Genomic DNA, 23,706 nt, shown 5'->3' with positions numbered 1-23,706 from the left:
TTGTGGGGGATCTGCCATCTAGTTCTAGTCCTAAATATATTATCTGACTGGACGTCTGTATCTCTGTTGTTGGGAGGCATCAATGGCTTTTCAATATGAACTCAGTTCATTTTCCTTTATTCAATCTCGTCCTCAACTCTTTGCACCTGTCTTCAAGCTCAAGGTGTTCTCTTGGATGTTGGAGCTTGGATAGGATTTGTGCTAGAGGTCAAAATTGAGTATCATCCTAGTAGGTTCTGATGATGGTTTTGGAGTACAGGTAGGTCAGCAGTATAGATGATGCAGTACCAAGAACACTCTCGTGGGACTAGCTTGTATAGTATAGGTCTTTGTTCCGAGAACTCGTTGGTGCACCTCACTGAAGCAGCAGTCTGTTAGTAGGATTTCAGTTTGAGATAAGTTGTGGGTAGTGCTTAAGTTTATAAAGCCTGGGTGCCAATCCCTATCAAAAGCTGTCCTACATCTAGGAACACACCCAAGCAATAATCTTTCTTCTCGAGAACAGGTGGTGACAACTCTGAAACTTAAGAGGCCACAGCTAATATTGAAATGTTACTTTTTCTCCTGGTAATTTTTCAAATAAAATAATTTGTACACTTACAGTTATGGAAAAAATCCTTTCAAAATTAAATATTAATGTAAACAAATCAATATACTCTATTTTACAATAAAATAAATAGAACATTATTTCCATAAAAACTGTCTCGCTGACTCGAGAACTTTTGAAGAGTTGGAAATTGTTAATATTTCCACAGGTAAATGGATGATGATAACAATGATAACAAACAACATATTAACATTAACTTTTTTATATATAAACAAAAATGTACAAGTTTGCAAAAAAAAAAAAAACCTAAATGTGCAGATGTTTTTTGCACATGACTACGTCAATACCCTCAAATAAATAGAAAATATGGAATCAGCACCTACTTGATATATTTTATGCTTTTTTTGACAGTGTGTTTATTCCTCTTGGTTCCCAATTAAAATGAAAAAAAAAATGATAACTATTATTTACACTAAACAATATACAGAAGTTTAAATAAACAAATATATGTAAATAATCAACCATTTTACCTAAAGGATAATAATAAAAATTTAAATATGTTTGAATGTAATAGTCAACAACAATTTTATTTCTTTAAACAAGGAAAAAAAATCTGATTTTCTTTTCAATTAATACGTAAATAATACAGGTGGAAATTGGCTTATTATGTACAAAACTGATAAATTACAGAATTTATTTTTTTTTAAACAAATTAAATTTTAAAAAGACTACGAATGACACCGAGGCTTGACTGTTTTGTATTTCTGCTTCATTAGTTAATTGTTTTATTTTAAAATTGAATTAATAGACACTTCACTTCTTTGGCTCTTGGAAGAAAATCTTTCTAGATTTCATAGTTGACCATTTGCTACGTTTCCAGTACATAGTCACCAGAACGAAGAAAACGCCGATGGTTAAAACCTGAAAATTGAAAATTAAAAATTAGCAAGAAGTTTTGAAGTTTCGATTTAAAATCGGCTAACTTTTATGGTCATTTTTTTCCTATCATCGTGCTCAGGCTCGGACGTCCATTTAAGGAAAGTTGCAACGTCTTTGGCGAGTTGCGATTGCGTGGCAGGGGTGCCGTCGCCGTATTCAATAATCTGTAAAAGAAGAGAAAAAGAAATCAATGACTTTTTTTATTTAAAATTTTAAATGAACATGTTACCTCGTTATAAAGAGCTTGAGCCATGGAGATCGCACCTCCTGGGAAGTAAGGATTGTAATATTGGCCTTCCCTTAATGGGATACCTTCCGGAGGGTCACAGTATCCCGTGAGCAAATGAAATAAGTAATCTTCCTTTCCGTGCCTAGCAGGTACAATGTACGTTAGATCTGGTGGATAAGCACCGTTGTTGGCAGCTCTCGCCGCCTCCTCATTCGGATAAGGGCTCGGTATCGCATCGGAGAGCTTTCCTGGTCTCTTGAACATCTCTCCTATCTCATTTGGGCCGTCAATAATCTAAAGGCAAAAAAAAAAACGACAAAACTCAGCGTGATTTGGCACTATTCGTTTCCAAAGTGAGGATCCGAGAGCATGATATCATGCTCATCATTTTTCAAAGTGAGGTACTGAGAGTGCGACATCGTACACGTCATTTCCCAAGTGAGGTACTAAGAGCTTGATATATTGCTCTTCATTTCTCAAGTGAGGTACTACGAGCATATTGTGCTTTACTCTCTTCATTTTTAGAATCAAGTTCATAGAAGCCAAGTGAAGATGTTATGTAATATGTCTTAGTTTAGCCTTAATTAAATGAAGAGGCTTATATTTCAGAATTATAAAACCTTGATCTGTTACTTCTGATAAACCTTCTCTAAATTAAATCAGTTTCCTTTCAACTAGTCTTTGGCTTTGTTTTCCCCGGTTTGATAATTCGATGACTCGATTTGATATCAAGAAACCTGTAAGTTGATGTTTAATTTTAGGTTGATTTCTTTCAAAAATCTAGTGCTCTCTAGCAGTCACATTTTTGATCGTGTTGCAATGAAATTTGGCAGGGTGGTAAAGAATCGTATAAGGACGGTTGGGATTGTTTTTCAGCCAAATCGACTCGGAGTCACAGAGATATAGGCGATGAAAGTAAAAAATTCGATCAAATTTTTTGGCATTTTTGTGTTTTCTCCCACACAACAACCAGCTCGGTTGTTTTAACTTCACTCCCTCCAGGCTATGCCTTTCATTATTAGATTTTCACATTTTTGATACCGATTTTAAGCTGGATTCTTCCTGTAACTTGTAAGCTCGGTTTGGCTCAAAACCAAGCAGTATTTCAAATTACGACTAATTAAGGTTTTTAGTTGAAATAAAAAAGTCAATGGCACGAGCGGGATTCGAACCCACAATCTTCGGCTTGATACGCTGCTGCTCTACCACTTGAGCTATCGTGACCTCGATCCACTCGGACACCAACTTCCCATCTCAACCGCACCAGGATTTTTTCCCCAAATACAGTACTTTCAATCCTAATTTCTTTCAATTATCAAATTAATTTCTTTTTTATAATAAAATGAAACCAAAGGTGTTTCTTAATTTTTTGTTACAAATATTCCAAGATTTCTTTTAAATTAACCAAGAAATCACGGTAAAAAGCAAAAATCCTTAAAATTGTATATATTATTAATTAACATGGCATGGCCATCACACGTCAAATCTCCCATTATTACCAAAAAAGTAATAGTGAAGTAATGCGAGAAAATAATTAATTAAATAGCTTGAATAAAATTTCAAATTAGGTAGGACCATTTTATTTTCATTATTTTCAGTGGTCGAGGAAAAAATGGCCCGAATCTAATTTAACACCAGCTGTTAATAAGAAACAAAATTTATAAACTTTTTATTCTATTGCAATATGTTTATGATGTTACGTTTTGTATAACATAAATAATAATCATATACCCATGGTTTTCAAATTATTCTATAATTTTTAAAGTAGAACACTGCACAGTGGGACGAAAGGCCCAAAATCTCTGACATGGACCAAAAATTAATTTTTTTCTATTCGAAACCCCTAGTTATTTGCACTCTCTTACAACACCTCTTAGGTATAAGAAAATGCAGCAATTTTCCTGGATACAAAGCAGCATCGTTGTGTATATAAAAAAAAAAGTATTAGAAATCGGCAAGTGAGAGTTAAACATTCGTGAAATTATATTTCTTTCAACTTTAACTTTTTCTTGGTTTTCTAATAATGTTATCTGTTTTTTTTTTGTTTTTTTTTCATACTAATGAGGTATATTGAAACTGAATTAAAAACTTACGTCTAATAAAATACTGGGTGTATTAGATTGACACATTTACTAACTTTGAGCATGTTTGGATGCATTTAAAAAAAAGCTCCAAATTGCTCCAAAAAACTGACCACAGGCTTCTAACTTAAGTATTTAATGAAAGAAATACGAAGCAATTATATCCCTGTTCGTCCCATTTTGTCAGCAAAACATATTGCAACAAGTGGCTTCTGCGGTCAATGTCTATTAATACCACCGTTGTTTCTTTAGTTTTTATATTTATTTATTACATCAATGGCAAGTAGCCAATTTTACAACAGTACACATACTGAAAGTAGCTTTATTTTTGACCAGAGATGAACAGAATAAGTCCAGATCACTACTTAAGTTATTAACTTTAGCACATATTCTAGGAATGGGAGCATTTTTTTAGGTAGTTCGTTTTACATAATGGTATAAAGAACAGAGTAGTGAATCTTGTCTTCTTATCTGGTACATTAAAGGATATCTTCTCCAACAATTCAGGACAACTAATCATATTCCTTAAAAGTTTTACAAGAAAAACAATATCAATTGATGATCTACGATCTTCTAATGAACTAATTGTTCAGTACATTTCTGCGAGTTTCATACGATAACCAACTAGAATTTAGACCAAGTTTGTAAGAACAGTATTTAAGAAATTTATTTTGAACAGATTCAAGTCTATATAAGTAAGTGTGATAATAAAGTGACCATACTACTGAGTTAAACTCTAAGATTGGCCTTATCAGAGAAAAAAACAATATTTTTAGGCAAAATATACTATTAAAATCCTGTGTACTTCTTTTCAAGAAACCAAGTAGTTTCAAACATGTATTTACAATAGATTCAATATGCATGCTAAAAGAAAGAGAGAAATCAAAAATTACACCTAGGTCTTTGATATTGTTTAAAGCTATTAGTTCTACATCAAAGAAATAATATTTAAAATGTAATGGACTATGTTTCTTATGATAATGAACAACATTGCATTTATTAATATTTAGAGTCATATAATTTAGATCACACCATCTGACTAGATTAGTTATGTCTTGTAACATTTCACGGTCTGCAATAGATTTTATTATTTTAAATACTTTGAGATCGTCCGCGAACAACTTAAACTAACTATTTGTAAAACACTTAACAATATCATTAACAAATATATTAAATAACAAAGGCAACATGTGGCCCCCTTGTGGAACACCAGAGGTAACAGATATAGGTTCTGATTCCATATTATCTAACTTTACAATTTAAGTTCTGTTAATCAGAAAATCTCTCAACCATTCTAGCAGGCCACCATGAATACCAATCGCTTCTAGGTAGAACAGAGAAGTTCATGGTTAACTGTATCAAAAGCTTTGCTGAAATCAGTGTAAATGACTTCAACCTGATAGCCAGTATTGCGGGATTAAGTAACATAACATTATTGTCATTCCCGTTGCATTCTCGGTACTAACGTTTTGTGACAATGTTTGAGACTAACGGTGATTTGTTTAATTTTTTACAAAATCCTACAGATCCAAAAAATTATCTACTTCTTAAGGAAGAAATTTTTAGGAATATTTCAAATATGAGTTTCTCCAAATAATATTATTTTATTAGAAGAAAAACATAGTTTTTTGTGTACATTTAAAATAAAGATGGGTGCAATGTGGATACAGGAGGGAAACATCATCGCGAGTTTTATACTTCCAGTTGGAAAATTTTCAGAAGAGGCTCAAGAAGCTTTCAATAAAGTGTTTCGACAATGTAGAGTTTAGATCGAGGAAAATGGCGAAAAATTTGACAAATGAAGATTTTTTAAATAACCTTCTGATCAGCTCCGATCCCAGGATTTCTACCCTCAGACCAAACTGTTCATTGAAAATTCAATGGCAAAAAAATTATTTCCTGAATCCCAGATGCCAAGATCATTTGTCTCAAGATGACCTTGAAGATAAAAATGACACTTTTATGGATTGTGCTGAAGTACCTGAATCGCTATCGCTAGGAGAGACCAGCACTGATATGATGGAGTTAAATTAATTCAACACCATTGTAATTTTCTTTTATATATTCTTTAGTTTATTTTATATATTCTTTGTTTATTTTGATCGATTTTTTTTTATTTGATCAATTTATTACCATTCAATTTTTTGTAAATAATAAAATTTTAAATCATTGTTCTTATTTGCCTAGTTGTTTTCGCACTGCTCCAATCACCAAAATGACTTCACTAATCGATTCTACAATTTAAAAAAAAACAAAGAGAAAATGTTCCACTATGAAATATTTATGGAGGAATGTCAGGGTAAAACTGCCATGCCAGGAAAATCACACTATTCGTCCCACTGTGCGCTGGAGTGATTCTACAAAAGAAATCTACCTCTCATTCCTTTCTGCCGTGAGGGTTTTTTTGTTTGTTTATATTTTGTGCTAAAAAATTACATTGCAGACCATGAATTTTTTTACTCCTTTCTGTCATGAGGGTTGTTTTGTTCATTTATGTTTTGTGCTAAAAAATTACATTGCAGACCATGATTTTTTACTCCTTTCTGTCATGAGGGTTTTTTGTTCGTTTATGTTTTGTGCTAAAAAATTTCATTGAAGACCATAATTTTTTTACTCCTTTCTGTCATGAGGGTTTTTTTGTTCTTTTATGTTTTGTGCTAAAAAATTACATTGCAGACCATGATTTTTTTACTCCTTTCTGTCATGAGAGTTTTTTTGTTCGTTTATATTTTGTGCTAAAAAATTACATTGCAGACCATGATTTTTTTACTCCTTAGTGGCGTGAGGGTTTTTTTGTTCGTTTATGTTTTGTGTTTCTATCATGAGGGTTTTTTTGTTCGTTTGTTTTGTGCTAAAAAATTACATTGCAGACCATATTTTTTTTACTACTTTCTGTCATGAGAGTTTTTTTTGTTCGTTATGTTTTGTACTAAAAAATTACATTGCAGACCATGATTTTTTTCGTGATTAGACATGTCCTTCTGGTGCTTTTCTGATTTCTGCCTCGTGAATATTCTTATTCGTTCTCGTGATGTGATAATTTCTAAGTTGGTGATTAATTTTTCATATTCATTGATGTTGGTGACTAAAAACATTTACATTGCAGACTATGATGGAAAAACATTTTGGAAATATATGAAAAATATGTTCCTTTTTGAAATTAAAGTATCGAAACTTTGAAATCAAGTTTTTTTTCCATTTTTTCCCTTTGAAGGAGGAGAGCCAAAAATCAATGTGTAGAGTTTTCTCTCGATTGGAATGTTTTTAGGTCTTCTGTGCATTAAAAAAGTCGAATTTTTTTACCACCCTCCCTGATGACCAACCTGGATTCGCCTTTGGCTGTTTAAGTTATTATTTTTGTTTTCAGTATTAGAAGTATGGACCACTTTTTCACTTACGAACACTGGACCAAGGTATAGTCTTGAAAGAGAAAGCAAATTTAGTTGCTACTATCAAGCATTCGACTATTTTAAGGTCATCAGGGCAAAATAACCTTAAATAAGTACAGATTGATATAGTTTTTACAGGCGAATTTCCTTAAAGATGATTCAGTCCAATGACTGTATTGAGTCATGTTGGGCTTGAGTATGTCTTTAAGGAAATTTGAGGTCATCTGTAAAAACTTAAATATATCAATCTATAGATATATTTAAGGCCGTTTCGCCCTGATGATGACCTTAAAATAGGTCGAAATCTTGGGAGGAGAAACTAAAGAGTAGAGGTAGGGGTGAGCATGATGGCATGCACTTATTACATCACCGGGGGAAGTAAGAGCGTGATATCACGCTAGCCATCCGTAATAAAAGGTTGTTTTTACCATTTGTTCCTCAGCTTCGGCTTTCGCTTCTTGTTCAGTGTGGGTGACTCCGACAAGATTACGGTAACAGACGTACTTCAAGCTGTGGCACGCAGCACACACTTGCTTGTACACCTCATAGCCCCTCCTTACACTGAAATCATCAATGTTGCGATTGTTTAAAAAATAATAAATTTATTATCATCTTCACTCACCTGGCGTGGTCGAGGGCGTCAAAATAGCCACGGTGGGCCCAGGGCAATTTAGGCGGGTGTAGGATAAGGTCCGACGCCTGGACGCTTTTCTCAAGCGCGTAGAGTAACGCGGCACCACCCCCGACTGTAATGCCAGCCAAAGTTGCGGCCTAAATTCATCAAAACAGCAAACAAAATGTCTAAGCTTAAAATAAAAATATTAAAAAATTTGTTTGCCCACTATAAAATAATACTAACTGTGTGAAACAACAATAATATATTAAATTATTGATATTGATTAAAAATATTGACTTACAATTCTTTTCCCTCGACTCCACTGGGCATTGGCAGTTGATAAATTGGCGCCCTGGAAAGAAAAAAAAAATTGTCAGACTGGAAAGAATAAATGACACATAAGAATAATGAAGAACATTTATGGACCTATTAAATGTATGAAAATGTTATAGGCAAAAGAACTGAAAGGTGAAACTAAGGAAGGCCATCATCAAAATAACCACCCTGAAGACCTAAAGGTGAGACCTTATGGTAGAAAAATTAAACCCATACCCAAATTAATAAAATTACCTGGAGCCGGACGACCGAGGCTTTCGGCCTGAGAAACGAAGACCCTAAAATTCTTCCCAAAGAGGAGGCCATCATCTCGATTCTAAATCGGACGAGAAAGAACCGAAAAATAACCTCAGACCGGATCGAAGAGACGTGAAATTCCCAACTGGACTTAGAATCCGTCGAACACAGAATAAAATTCCTTGCTGACAATCGTTCAATCGCAATTTTAAAAAATTTAGTTTTCAACAGTCGACTATTGTTGTGAAGGGATTTTATTATTGACATACAAGAAAAAAAGTAGGGCAAATTTGCCGCCTTACTGCCAAAAGAGGTTCGGTTTTTGATTCCGTCTCCTTTCAACTAACCTTTAATTTCCTAAATAAAAGTTTTCTTTTACTCCCCCTGCCTTTATAAAAAAAGATACAATCTTTTTTAAAAATATAAAAGTTACTTGATTCAATATTGAAAATGCACAACTTTTTGAGGTATCTTCATAAACCCTGAGGATGGCCGAAAGTTTAGTGATCTGGAAAGGTCTACTTCATCACAAAGTCCTTATGAAGATACCTCAAGAAATTCTAATGTCATTACTGTCAGGTTGATAAAAACTCCAACTTTAATTACCATTTTCCTTGATCTTCTTGAAATGTATCACACTTATTTTTTTCTTCTTTATTGTCATTGTGTTATATTTTACTTATCAATCCTAAGCAGAATAATGTAAAGTACAAACTGTTAAAAAAAAAAAACAAGGTTTTTTTCTGTCGACTTTCATCTGCCTTTTGACACTGAGGTTAGAGATGCCCTGTTTTTTTTAAAAGTTTTAAATTTGCCAAATCAAGAGCAAAGTCATATAAGCTATAAAAGCCCTAAAGGATAGAACAGTATAATCAGTTTGGTCTAAGTAGGGTAGAAGTAGAGAGTTTAACTAAAACAAGGTGTTAAACAAGGTTGTCTTTTAAGCCCTCTTCTGTTAAATAAAAAAATTTCTGTTAATAAATGACTTGTGGCGAATTGTTTAATTATTTTGAAATAGATGACCTAATAGTTGATTCAATCACAAAAAGAAAAAAAATTAGCATTTGCATATGTTCTGGTGTTGCTGGACTCTACCCCACAGGCACTTCAAAAATTGAACAGAACAGATATTTTATTTATACATTATATAAACAATATATACATTATACATGCCTTATGTACATTACACATTATACAGAATGGTTTAGTGGAGTTTCTGTCTACCAACATTTACCTCCAGCTGGTTAGGACATAACGAAATTTTTGCTATTTATATTATTTTCTATTGAGGAGAAAAATATTATATTAAAAACCCCTAGCTATCATGGCCAAATTATAGGAAAGTTTTCTTTATTCTTTTGTGCGTATACTTGTCATCCAAGCAATAGTTTACATGGCAGCAGATTGTACTGGTACTAGCTTCGGATTATGTAAAAAAAAATTTTAAAGATTGCATCTCTGATGGATTCCAGCACCGTCAACATGTTCGTCACATTGTGCAGTTCCGAAATGCATGTATATCAGAACGAGTCTGTCACAAGTCTCGGAAACTTGTTCTACCCAACCTGCGGCCTGGCAAAGTTTCGTATTATATTCAGTAAAATAGTCCTGTTTTCTCTGAAAATCAACCTCCACCAACAGGGGACCCAGATACTCAATCAAGCACAATTCTCATCAGTTGGCTCTCTATATGGAGCCAAGGAACCCCTCGATTAGGTAGGACACACCGAGCAACCTTTCTCTGCAAAACAGACGCAAACGCAGACTTTGGCCCAAAAGCAAGTGTCCACGTGTCAATCTCACATGGCCTATCCCTAACCGGGTGAGGATGGACCTCGGTCTTATGTGTCCAGCTACTGTAGTTGGACTCCAGATGCTGTCAAAGCTAAGTGAAATCAGCACCCAAAACACACAGTTCCAAACCCATTCACATTCACACTCATTCTTGAATACATACAATCCTATATACATACCATTATCAAAATAATTTGATTGTTAATTTCTCATATTGTTATATTTTAATTATATTATAATTTATACTTTTATCAAAATAATTTGATGTTAATTTCTCATATTATATTTTAATTATAATATAATTTATTTTTATGTTATATTTCAATCTTTATTTCTTCTGTATTTATTTCATTTTATATTTTATATTATATTTTATTTATTTATTATTTTGTCAATATAATTTNTATTATTATATTATAATACATTTTCACTTTCATCTTTATTTCTTCTATATTTATTTCATTTTATATTATATTATTTGATATTATTATTGTTATGATTGTTACTTTTATCAAAAAAATTTGATTATTAATTTCTTATATTAAATTTTAATGATATTAAAAGTCATTTTTACTTTAATCTTTATTTCTTCTAAATTTATTTAATTTTATATTACATTATTTTATACACATATTGTTATGATGTTACTTTTATCAAAATAATTTGATTGTTAATTTCTCATATTGTTATATTTGAAGTAAATTATAATTTATTTTTATGTTATTATTTTAATCTTTATTTCATCTAGATTTTATAAATCTACTTTTCTATCCATTTATATTTTCTATTGCATTATTTTATTGTAAGCATTAGATTATATTGTTGTTGTTTTTTTACTTTTTGTACATTTAAAAAAGGGGGTGTAGCTGCCCATTTAATAAATGAATAAATACACTGAGACAGTATTTGGAAAGTTTTTAATTATAATAATATATTATAATAGTATATTATAAGGGTAGTATTTTAGTCATTGCATTGTAAGTAATTTTTTGAAAATATAGTGTATAGTTTGAAGAGGGCAACACTTACTTGTTGGTTTCAGCATGTTCTACTGACAGCAGCACAAACTAGTATTATATTAGGAACAAAAAAACTTAATTTTAGCCAATAAATCAGTTTTTTCTCTATCGTGAAAAAGTTTTAATTAGATTGTTGGAGTGAAATAAAGAAATTTTCTATCCTTGAGGTCCGAGCCTTAAGGAACAGTCAAGTTTATGGTGTAAACAAAGGACCCAAGGCGTAGAAATTAAAGGAGTTTTTTATTATTCTTTTTTTCTTTTTATATTGTGTATTTTTTCCTTTGATATCCGTGGCTTTTTATTTTTAAGTAGAGGAAAAAAGCTAGTGTATTGTGCAGTTTTCCCAGAATATTTTCGTAAGGTTTGGAGTGGGGGTAAATCTGACCCCGCGTAGGGGTAACTTCTACAGCGGATCGCCGAAGCTCGCAACCAGTCGCCATTTTTCATCCGAGCGAGTCTTGTCCTGATGATGTGGATTTGATAGAAAGGGCCGTTTCCAACTGACCAGGAGCCGCTCATCATCAACCAGCCGAAGCTTTTTCTTACCGTCGGACCGCAAACCGAGCGAGCCATGTCTTCGAGCGATATGCCCGAGCTGGGCAGCAAAATAAGCCTGATTTCAAAGGCGGATATCAGATACGAAGGGAAACTGTTTACCGTCGACCCTCAAGAATGCACGATCGCCCTCGCCAACGGTGAGCACCATTTCAAAATACGTTTATACTAATTAAAATCGAGGCGAAGCTTTCTCGCCTCCTTGGAAATGACTTCGGTGGGGAGGGGTGGAGCGGCCGACTTCGTACGGGTCAAACCCTGTTTCCAACTCGTTTCCTAGCGTTTTTATTACTTTTTCAACCCCCTCCTCTTTATTTGACAAAGTCGAAAAAAGTCGTACGGCCGTCTTTTTCACGGCGAAGTACGTGGAAACAGCTTTAAAGCTCGTTTTAACGTACTACGCCGTACCTACGAACGGACATTTTATTCAAGATTTGAAAACGAAATATTCCTTGTAAATAAGGGAAAAACGCGATTTTTCCAATTTCCACGGCCGAAAAATGTTGATTTTTTACCCTTTTCAGACTTTAGTCCTGATCTGTCCAGACATGATAGCATGCATGCTGCGACATGCACCCGACCAATTGGGAAGTTGCACCCAAGCCGGATTTTTTTTCTTTAAATTTTAAAATTTCACTTATTACACAACAATTTAGCAAAAAACAAAACTTAAAACTATTATTTGCACTATAGTACCTGATTTCTAGGTACGTGTACGAAGTTAATACTACTATAAAAAAAAATATGGTCATATTTTAAAATTTTTCCTGCATTCTGCGTTTGAATCTTCTTTTACAGTTTAATTACATAATAATTTTACAAAAAATAAAGCTTTGAACTTTTATTTGCTTTTTCAGTATCTGATTTTTGGATATGAATTAGCAAATGGAAATACTATCATTTAAAAAAAAATCAAAAATTGGTTTCCTGCTTTCAACTTTTGATTATTTATCCTGCTTTGTACTTATTTTTCTCAGTATTTTTTAATGAAAAATGTTCTACCAGGGGCTGGCTTTTTTTTTGAAGATACCATTTATATATCGTTCATGATTGTTCAGGCAGGAATCGTGTTGAATTGCAATTGGCCCAAGATATGGAATACAGGGGGAAACATGAAAATCTTTGTATAAAATTAGCTATTGAATACATTTAATTTTTTTTTCTTTTTTAATTACAAGCTTTTGAAATAAAATATCTTTGAAAAACTGGATATAGTCGCAGGAGCAGACGCTTGTTTTATTGAAAAGTTTAGCATTCATTCGACTTACGAAGTTGACTTTTAACTAAAACTTAATTCCAACAGGATCAATCAAGAATGCAACCCATTTTAAAGAAATTTTATTTAATTTTTTTATTTATTTTTAAGATTAGTTATGTTTTTCATTTTCTTTTACTTCTTGTTAAACTTTATGTTGCAGGTTGTTTTTTATTTAGTCCATACTAGAAGGTAAATTTTAAAAAAATGTTTTGAAATTCTGCCATACTCGTGCAAGCATTTTTTCTTTTTCTTTTTACCTTACACATTTTATTACATTTTAATTAATTGGGAACACAATACGTGTCGGACTATCTCAAGTAACTGATCTTTTTAATTGTAATCATTTACTAATTTTTTGGATATTGTGAAATTGTTGTGGTCTTCTTTTTCTCCCAATTTCACTCAACACCAATATGGACACCACTAGAATAACACCACACTTTATTCTCCCGAAGATGAACCAAATAAAGGTCAAAACATAGTTAAAAAAGGGAAAAAGTGTTTTTTTCATTCTTGCCACTCCTCGCAAATTCAACAAATTATTAAACAACCAGTCTCTTAAAAAAAACAATCATTTACATTATGTACAGTTCTGTTATAAACATAAAAAAAATTAGCCCTGAAATTTTCAAAAAATTGGTTGATCATAGGCTCAATAAGTGATTCAAGTTTTAACATTATTTGGAAATATAAGTTGGGTTAAAAAAAAATCCAGCATTAAATGTATAACATCATTTGAAGAAGCAAAAAAGTGGACTTTGAAATTTGTTTATGCAAGATTTCACAAGCTGAGACTTGTTTATTTAAACAAAATGATTGAAACTGATGAAAATTGTTTGGTTTTTCAACAGTTATTTGATGAATAGTAGACAATAATTGGTGTTAAGACTTTTGCAGTGTGCGAGTCGTTTGAACAATTCACAGCGTTATCAACTTGGTCGAGTTGTACTATTCACAAGCTTTAATCACCTCATTCAGAGCGAATTGAATTTATACAATGATGTATACAATACAGAAATTTTAGGTTTAATCTAAATATTTGTACTCGGTCAAAATGTGTATACAGAAAACATACACTTTGAGCGAGCGAGCACAAATACTTAGATTAAACTTAAAATTTCTATATTGTGTATATCATTGTATAAATTATTACATGTTTTGTATAATTTAAACAATTTTTATTAATCCCAGGCTGTGAAGATGATCTCAATAAAGATCAAAACGGCATGATAAAGAAAATGTTTTTCTAAACCTACATCACACCAGATCGCATCTCATAATAATGTGGATAATACTGTGCAAAATGAAAGCTAAATGGAATACTACAAGACTATATTTGTGTTTGCATTTTTTTTCTTTGTTTATAACAGGAAATTAGAGGTTCTTTTGCCAATAATTTGCTTACTCTGGATCTCTATGATATATTTTAGAAGTGTTTTTTCCCTTGCTCATTGTTGACAATAGAGATTTTATTAATATTACAAAATCTAGCTATTAACGTAGCCAATAAGTAATCATTTTCTAATAACTATCATAGATAATAAAACATATACACTAGAAATCTTGAAAGGAAGTATCTTAGAAGTCATATACACTTGAAAAGACCAGGACTTGTCCAGATGATCGAAAGTCCGAAAATTTGTAATTTTATTAGTAACGTATCATAAAAATGGAAAAAACATATGAACATGAACCTTTTATCCGTATATCAAGTACATTGAAAGTAATAGATAATTTTTATCAGTTTTATTTTTATTTAAGTCCAGACACGCATTTCTTGAAAAATTTATACGTAAAAACCTAATAAAAATGTATGTAATAAAAAAAAATTCAATGAAAGCCAACATACAAACAACACGACAACAATTTCTAGTCTTTTAAAATGTTATACACCTTTTATTTTTTTTTATTTTTTTTTTACAAAAACGTGCCTCTCCTGCCTCTTCGATCGTGTGACTAGTGGAAGGGCGATTTGGCCTTTATGAATTAAAAAAAAAATAATTTATATACATTGAGAATTATGAAAATGATAAAAAATGTGGTGTTTAGTGACCGTTAATTAATGATTATTTGGAGATTGTGAGTCTATACCACTTACACTATTATACCAGACCGCATCTCACGATCTCCAAATAATTTATAAAAAATATTTTAACAAAAGGGTCTGGATAATCTGGAAGTCCGGATCATAGGGGTGTGGATAAACGGGTTTCCACTGTATGCATAAAATAATTTTTTTTACGTTCTTAAATGGCTTGACACGTTTAACTTAAAAGAATCTTTTTGATTCGGCTTCTGTATTGATGTGTCCTACCCCTTTGATGGCGGTGACTTAAATAGGTTCCTTTTACGTTTCCATTTTGTGGTCAAGGTGTCATAAGTCCACATAGGCTTGAGAACCTGTTGATAAAATAAAAACTTATTTTCAATACCCATTAAGCCCAGTAAATTTGCCAGAATTTGATGGCTCAACACCCTTTTTCATCGCAAGCATGTAACTATTGTAATACAAGGTATTTTGCCTCTGGGTATATACAAACCAATATAAAAAATTAATGCTTATCTCGGCACGGTCTTTTAAATCTGCCACGTAATTAAACAAAACTGCTTCCACAAATTTCTGTCAATAAGAAGATGTAGTTCATCATAAATTATTGTTCAAACAGATCGTATTATCGGTTTTAATACTTGAATTTTATTTTTTTCCTGTTAAAATTTCTATCAAGTTTATGTTTTTATAACAATAATGTTTACAGTGAAGTCATTTGGGACAGAAGACAGACAGACGACACATCCTGTTCCGCCTCAAAATCAAATTTATGACTACATCCTTTTTAGAGCTTCTGATATCAAGGATATCAGCGTCGTCCCACCGACCCAGCTCTTATACGACCCGGCAATACTCCAGGTAATTAATTATGAAACCGTACCAATTAGATGCGATTCAGCCCCTTATTGAAAAGCGGTTTTGTAAACAGAATCAATCTCCCTGTTACAGCTGTCGGCCACACCGGCAATGGGAAACAGCAACCGGTTCTCAAACGCCCCAGTCAGCGCTTCATCACAGGCGGAAACCAACACAGGCTACCACCCGATAATAGGCAACATGAGCAGCGGTCAATATCAGGGTTTCAACCCGATGCAATCTGGACTGCAGACACTTGCGAGACCTTCGCCAAGTGAGTTCTTACATCAAGGAAATCTGGGTATGTGACCTTTATCGTGTCATAACTGCAAGCAGCCTGGTAGCTTTACTTATACGCTTAGAATGGCATGCTATTGAAGTATCATCCATCAACATAAAGGCCACATTCCACCATTTAATTAATTATAATAATGCACTTTCATATATATTTATAATTTTGCACGGCTTGATTTAATTTTATTATTGCACTTTTCTCATCCAATTCACTCTTACGACTTACGTACAAATTATTTTGCTCGCAGGGGAAATTTTCATTGGGTTTCATACTAACAATAAAATTAAATAATAAACCTGTAGTTAATTAATTTAATTTTAATAAACTGGCATAACAGTGTTTGGAAAATTAACTACAGGTTTAGGGGGTGTGTATTTCAACCTTTTCCAACGTTCAGTGGTATCTTGAGATACGAGTGCCAAATAGCTTGGTAAGCATGAACAAGTACGCGGAAATCTGAGCTGCTTGTTGGTTGTGACATCATCGGAAGCTCGTATCTCAAATCCAGGCTTATTTCGAGACAAAATTTCGACATGCTGAGGGCTTGCATGTTGGGGGCAATTGTATCTCAAGGTATCACTGTATATACTTTTTTTATTTAGATTAGGCTGATTGAAAATGTACCGAGGAGGAGATTCAAGTGCCTCAAAATGAATCTAAAGAAAAAATGATATAGTTGGACAAGCTTAAATAACACCTAAACCGCATAAGTTGAAATACAACAAAAAGAAAAAAAAAAAATAGCTTTTTATCATTAAAATTGGCGGGTTTAAAAGTATTTTAAGCTTTTGAATGATTAATTGTATTTCCCATTAATATTTTCATTTTTTATTTAATCCACTTAATGTACATCATGTACAGGTTGTAAGTAAATAACAAACTCGAGACAAATGTATTTTATAGATGTTGAATTTGCATTTATAAATAAAATCAAACTGTGTTTCTCAGTTAGTTCGAACAGGCCTTGTAAATGATATTGGAAGGATATGTTCTAGATTTCCTGTCTGGGTCGAGGAGCAGCACCCCCGGGTTGCACAAGCCTTCCCCTTCGATGGATCAGGCCACCCAAGCCAACAGGAAGTCGAGCCCGCCTCATCAAGAAGTCCGCAATCGAAACCAGCGGTAAGGAGGTACGTTCGGATGCTTGGAATCGGAATTTATTTTCGATTTGTTTCAGAGAGATGGGAAACCGAATGGATAAGCAGATCACCCGCACATTCAACATGAGAAACGACAATTACAACCAGAACAGAAACAGGAATAATTATAACCAGCAGAGCCATCAAAATCACCAGAACAGGGATTCGAACGGGCCTAAATCCTGGGGACAACAGCAACAGTCCAAAAACAATCAACAGCAAGGCCTAGGGCAGATGAACCGTATTAACAAGGGGCAGAGGACACAGCAAAGGCAACAGCAGAATTTCCCTAGAGCACCGGGTGCATCTCGAAAACAGCAACAGCCACTGAAATTTGAATCTGATTACGATTTTGATAAGGCCAACAATGAGTTTGAGGAGATAAGAAGCAAACTTTCATCTATGAAAATCGGTAAATTCATCACTGACAAAAACTTGGGAAAGATGATAATTTTTTTTTAACTTTCAGAAACTCAAAATGCCGCACCAGCAGCCCCAGTGTTGAACGGTGATGATAAGAAAGATGATTCAGGCAATGAGACAGTAATAGGGAATGACGTCGAGGCTCTCCAAGAGGATGTTTTCTTTTACAACAAGACAAAGTCCTTTTTTGATAACATCAGCTGTGAGGCCGTCGAACGGAGTAAAGGGTAATTTATAAATTTGAAACAATACAAAAATTCCGAACCTTAAGCCGAGCCTGTGAATACCAAATATATCTTTCAAAGGAGTATCCAGAGGATCGACTGGAGGAAGGAGAGAAAGTTAAACACAGAAACGTTCGGTTTCCTTTCTGCCCGTAGGGGTGGTAACGGCATGTACCGAGGAGGCCAACGCGGAGGCTACTACTACCAAGGTGGAGGACGTGGTGGTTACGGCTATGGAGGACGAGGTAACTTTAGGCCCTTCAGACAAACAAAGCCGACGCCAAGACCACAGCAACAGCCTCAGGTACATTTTCACCATCAATTATACAGTAATATACAATGTAAAATTGTGGTGTTTTTTTTTTACAGGCTGCAAATGCTTAAAAAGAATTATTGGACCTAAACTATTGAATAATTGGATAAACGAGGAAAAAAAAACTATTGAGCGAGGATTTTAATTTGAAGTATCTGAACAAAAGAGAGAACGAATTGATGGTATAAATAGAAAAATTGAAGATTCCGAAGAAGAAAAAGTCTTGTAATAAAGAATAGGATGGGTTTTACTGTATTTCTGTTTTTGTTTTTTCTTTATTTATTTTTCTTTTAATATTTTTTAAATTGCACAAAAACTTTTTTTTTTCTATGGAAGTTTGTAAGGGGGACTGCGTACTCGGGCTTTTAATTTAAATATTTAAGATTGGTAATTTTGTATGGGCGTATTAACCTTGAAGGGATAATACATTGGTATTGTGTGGTTTGTATCCTTTTAGAGGAAGTTGTTGGAAAATTTATTAAAAGTCCTGAAAGACATGTTTTTGAAGAATGCGCATGTTGTTTGTTTTATTTTATTTTTTTAATCATGTGAAATGTCTTTATTGCAGAACAAAAAAAAACCTTATTTCATTTCTAATCAAATGCCAATACAATTAAAGAAAGAGGTGATTTTATTTTGTAATTTCTATTTAATGTTTTTACTAGATACCAAAAAACATATTTTTAAAAAGAACCATGGTTTTTTTAATTATATTGTTCCCATCATTTGTGATTTTAAGATATTAACATGATCCTTTTTTTAGCTTTAAAATGTCTTTTTCTTTTCCCCCTTTTTTAAAAGTTTAATTTTTTAACGAATCTCACCTCTTTTTCCCCCCTATGTATGTATAAAATGAATGTAATGTTAGCACCCTCTTTTCTTTTTCTTTTTTTAAATTTAATAAGAGATTTTTTTTTTAATCGTATTGATGAATATAAAAGGGAAAAAAGCATTGTATAAACACTTTAGATGTATAATCTTAATTTTTATCTCCAGTTAATATAAAAACTTTTGCTTAATTTTTTTCCTACTTATTTTATTCATTTAAGAGAAGAAAAAACAGGATTATATATTATTTTAAGCATTTATACTGACCAAAAATATGCAATTTGCAGTCAGAGGAAGAAAAAAATGCATTAAAAAATGGAACAGAGATAGAATTTATTTTAAAAGAAATTAATGTAATATATTATATAGATAAAAAAAGAAAAAAACAAGGTTTTATTTTTTATCAATTTTATAATAATGTGAACAATCCTTATCCTCATTTATTCATTATAATTTTTGTAAAAAAAAATAGACCAAAAAATAAGAAAAAAAGCAAGATTTTTATTTAATAGATCTCAAGTCTTCCAAACTATGTTTTGGAATGCAAAATTGTTTACTACCAAAAGGAAATTAATAATAAACAAAACTGTTTAGCAAAAAAAAAGTGCATATTTTAATATAACAAATAAAATCCCATTTCGGATCCATCAAGAAAGAATCGAGGCCATGGTGTTATTGTGTAATTTTTATTTTTTGTAATTAATAAAATGCAGCCTTTATGATGTCCATAATCGACCCTCAGAGAAGTTAAAAGAAAAATGATTTTCTCAATAAAAAATAAAAGTCTGTACAGTAATTTTGGTCGTTTCCACTTATCCTCGTCGCCTACCCCCACTTGCTTTGGTCTGCCAAAACCAATTTGTTTTGACAGTGGTATAATTGTTTACATTTTACTTAAACCATAAATGAAAATATTAAAGAAATTTCATATCCCTTAAAATTCTTGACATTTTATGCTCATCTTGTAAGGTCGTAAAATAATTGACTTTTTAATTTAAATTCCCAGTCAGAATACATATAAATGTCTCGAGATTTCCTTTTTTTCTTTTTTAAAATATTTATTTTAAGCTTTTGGTCTCAATGCATTTTTTATTTCGAGTCAAAAAAAGACACTGTGTTGACTACAGCCTTATGCTTGGCTATTTTGATTGCTCATGGTGGAACCCTATTTCTCACTTAAAATTTGTACTTAAAAATTATGTAAATTTTTTTAAATTGATTTGTCGGGTGAGTAGTCAAATAAAAGTTGTTTTAACTTTATAATAATTTTTCATTTATTATATTAGGGAAATAATTAAAATAAGAAATATATATGCATAAAAGCAAACTATGTGGTTTTCATAGAACAAATAAAAAAATCCACATCGTTGAAGAAAAAAAAAATTAAAATGACTGTAACCAATGACATTTTTGCACTTTCTGATGTGGTCAGGTATTTCGAATTGAGCAGTGTAATGGAGGCACAGTTTAAAAAAAGTCTAAATGGGAGGACATGGTCTGTGTGGCCACTACACTCAGTACTCGTGTAATAATAAAATGAATAGGCAATTATGGACACTAAATTAAATTCCTTGATGATAAAACAAGGCTAAGGATCACAGCAATCGGTTTTCTCTCTGCCAAGAGCTGTACTTTCATTAAGCCCATAGGTCTTTTATTTTTTTAAATTTTAACGAGTGTTTCAACTACGTGGTTATGGGTTCATCCTCAGGGTGCCGGTGTTTTTGAAAAAAAAACATTTGTAAGTATGTCAGGTTCAAATACAGGGCCGCCAGATTTGAACTCAGGACCATTGCCTTACAATCATGAGTATGTCTAAAATGTAGTAACTACTGTCGCCCCCTGAGAGACACCTTATGTGAAATGTTTTTCTTTCCGTAAATTGTTTATATTTCTAATGTTTACTTTTTAGTTTTATTGTTCATATTTTGCAACTTCTATCTATATATCTATATATGAAATTATCACCAGAGAAATATTTTAAAAAAATTTGCTAAAAAAGGGGTTGGTTAAACTAACATACCTGCAATCAGACTGAATGTTCCCAGCGTCTGGAAACTTGCATAAGTCATCATAATACAAAAACCGGCTATGAGGTGAAATCATAGATCAGTATTATCAAGTTTCTAAGCTTTTTGAAAAATTATTACTAAAAATAATAAAACCCATTGTAGAAAACAACGAAATCATCCCTGGCCAACAGTTCGGATTCCGAACAAGATATTAAACAATAGACCAAATTCACAGAGTAACATACATGATAGAAAAATCACTCAAAGGAAAACAGATTTGTTCTGCATTTTTCTTGATATCTCAGAGGCTTTTGACAAGATCTGGCATGAAGGACTCACCATTAAACCAAAAGGGATTCTACAAAAGGAATATGTATTTATTATCAGTTCCTGACTTTTTAGAGTCAAACAAGAAGACCAATGTTCAGAACAAAAATTAATAAACGGAGTGCCACAAGGTAGTATACTAGGACCGATACTTGTTACACCAGTTCCAAAAAATGGATGCAGTCAAAATTGCAATGTTTACAGATGTCTCAGCGGTGATATCAGTAAGACTGAGCATCAACCATTCATCCAAAACCTTTCTGAAGGCACACGATAATTAGACAAAAAATAAAAATGGACTATCAGGCTCAATCAGCATCAAGCTTTTTATATAAATTTTACAAATAAAAAGTTGGGACTTGTTCCATCTCTCACCACCGATGCAGCTATTATTATACTATACAGCGATAAAGTCAAATTTCTGGGAAGTTGAGACTTAAACATAAAAAAAAAGAAAAAAATAGGTACCTATACACGACATCGAAACAAACAAGAAAAAAAATTATTAGGTGCCAAAAAAAGATCTAGGGAGTTAACCGTAGATGAATGAAAGCACGGTATAATGACAGTTTACTCTATACAGATTGACAGAACCCGGCTCCAAGAATATACAAGAAAGCCCTTCAGCCTATAAATATTGAACTATGTGGTTGTACAAAAAAACCAAATACACTCCAAAATAAAATGTTATGTAACATGGTCAATGTACCCTGGTAACTAAAGAATAAGGACTTACATATGGATCTTAAGATACATTCAGCCAGCATGAAAATGTGTAAGTGACCTGGTTGGTTTTGGACCAATTTCGATAAATAAAAGGGAAAAATAATTCTCTTTTGCTCAATATTTATTTAATTTAGTGTTCAATATAAACTGATAACCTCTGGCCACAATGAAGATAAGTTTATGGCTCAAGGAAATTCAGTCCATTTTCAGTAAAATAATAAACAAAAATGAATTTTATAATTTAATAGCTGGAAGAAGTGTCACTAGACAGAAACTCGACTAAACCATGAAACAGGAATGGACAATAAAAAATTTGGAGAATCTTTTGATTAGTTCAAAAGTTGAAAAAATCAGGTTGAACAAGGCAAAGTAACACAACAGCTAACTCAAGCAATGGATTCTCTCCGACAAAATTTCCAGCAGATGAAAACCCAAAACTTTACAAATTCATCACCATTTATTTAACTCTTTCTTTTTTTTAAGGCCTTGTTGATGTAACTATTTTGTTTTCCTGCATGGAATTAACGTAAATTGTATTTTTCTTATGGAATATATGTACATAAGTTATACATAACATTGACAATAAGCACACACAAAACAGAAAGTGCCTGAATGGTACATACAAAGAAAAAAAATGCTTTGAACCCTAAAATTCGAGGTGTTTCCTATCGCAGATGACGAGAGCCTACCGTACTTCATTTATTTATTCCTTCTCAAGTCAGAAGTTTTCCAGCTTCTTTCAATGAAGAGTAAAATCTCTTTTTTACCCACTCCATACTTACTAAACAGCACTGAGTCTTGAAGGTAGCTGTTAAATCTCTTAATTATTTTCAATATTTAAAAATAATGGTTCTACTCACAAACTGGTTTTGAAATTATCTGGGTTTTGAACTGTGTCGTTCATCAGATTATTAGTGATTACACGAAATCTGGACCACTGAAAAACTGATTTGTGATTGGAATTTTTTAATTAAATTAATATACTTACCCAATCGTAGCCATTTTTTTCTTAATTATCTTTAGGAGGCAGTTGAACAAAAAATTGACCCATCTATGACAGCTTCAAAATTTGTTTGAAGCAACTCTTGAAAATTATTTATAAATCATAAAATATCTTTAAAATTAAATTTTTATAATTTGATTACTGAGATATCGATTTGATCATATTTCTTTCTTTATAGTAAAGACTGATAGAATAGAAAAAATCACATAGTATACTAGTAACAGAACAAAGACAAAAATTGTAAAAAAAAAGATTTATATTTATCTAGGTTGTATCGTTTGTTTTGTTTAAACGTCAAACGTATTTATTTTCAAGCGTACATCTTTTGTTTTAATATTTTCCATTCTAAAAAGCCTAGAAAAATAAAATATACAAATGAATCAAAATCAAAACAACTGTTTACTTTTATTTGTCTCTTAAATATAACGGATGTTTTTTCTAAACAAGCTTCTAAAAAGTTTTTATTTATCAATCTTTTATAGAAACTCACATTACAATTATTTTAAATGTT

General features: G+C 32.3%; 2 protein-coding genes across 6 annotated transcripts; one reads left to right on the top strand and one right to left on the bottom strand.

Annotated features, from left to right (window-relative positions):
- Positions 1–1,113: 1,113 nt before the first annotated feature.
- On the bottom strand, positions 1,114–8,484 carry LOC106667434 (cytochrome c1, heme protein, mitochondrial). The gene is made up of 7 exons (XM_014395388.2): positions 8,372–8,484; positions 8,103–8,153; positions 7,808–7,956; positions 7,614–7,746; positions 1,716–2,009; positions 1,531–1,650; positions 1,114–1,468 (listed from the first exon to the last, which is right to left on the bottom strand). The coding sequence occupies exons 1-7, from the start codon at positions 8,444–8,446 to the stop codon at positions 1,361–1,363; spliced, it is 930 nt and encodes a 309-aa protein (XP_014250874.1). The 5' UTR covers positions 8,447–8,484; the 3' UTR covers positions 1,114–1,360.
- Positions 8,485–11,563: 3,079 nt separating this feature from the next.
- LOC106667418 (protein decapping 5-like) lies at positions 11,564–18,854 on the top strand. Of its 5 annotated transcripts, none has more exons than XM_014395362.2 (8): positions 11,564–11,882; positions 15,757–15,908; positions 15,999–16,179; positions 17,196–17,322; positions 17,378–17,751; positions 17,809–17,989; positions 18,068–18,290; positions 18,356–18,854. In XM_014395362.2, the coding sequence occupies exons 1-8, from the start codon at positions 11,759–11,761 to the stop codon at positions 18,368–18,370; spliced, it is 1,377 nt and encodes a 458-aa protein (XP_014250848.1). In that variant the 5' UTR covers positions 11,564–11,758; the 3' UTR covers positions 18,371–18,854. The 5 variants fall into 5 exon arrangements, with proteins under 5 accessions (XP_014250848.1, XP_014250847.1, XP_014250846.1 ...); XM_014395361.2 differs by having other exon boundaries at positions 17,184–17,322; XM_014395360.2 differs by having other exon boundaries at positions 15,999–16,206.
- The last annotated feature ends 4,852 nt before the right edge of the window (positions 18,855–23,706 follow it).

Source organism: Cimex lectularius, unplaced genomic scaffold (genome assembly GCF_000648675.2).
Source record: "Cimex lectularius strain Harlan isolate CLEC.00 unplaced genomic scaffold, Clec_2.1 scaffold10, whole genome shotgun sequence".
NCBI classification, from domain to species: Eukaryota; Metazoa; Arthropoda; class Insecta; order Hemiptera; family Cimicidae; genus Cimex; species Cimex lectularius.
The sequence above is the reverse complement of the archived record's forward strand: the minus strand, read 5'-3'. Positions and strand labels throughout refer to the sequence as shown.

Bases quoted from the DNA above. Each gene is read 5' to 3' on its own strand.
- LOC106667434 (XM_014395388.2), bottom strand. From the start codon at position 8,446: ATGATGGCCTCCTCTTTGGGAAGAATTTTAGGGTCTTCGTTTCTCAGG. The intron at 1,651-1,715 runs GTAACATGTTCA...CTTCTTTTACAG, and splicing joins CTCAAGCTCTTTATAACGAG to ATTATTGAATACGGCGACGG. The intron at 1,469-1,530 runs GTTAGCCGATTT...TTCAATTTTCAG, and splicing joins GGAAAAAAATGACCATAAAA to GTTTTAACCATCGGCGTTTT.
- LOC106667418 (XM_024225081.1), top strand. From the start codon at position 11,759: ATGTCTTCGAGCGATATGCCCGAGCTGGGCAGCAAAATAAGCCTGATT. The intron at 15,909-15,998 runs GTAATTAATTAT...TCCCTGTTACAG, and splicing joins ACGACCCGGCAATACTCCAG to CTGTCGGCCACACCGGCAAT. The intron at 16,207-17,183 runs GTATGTGACCTT...TGATATTGGAAG, and splicing joins CTTACATCAAGGAAATCTGG to GATATGTTCTAGATTTCCTG.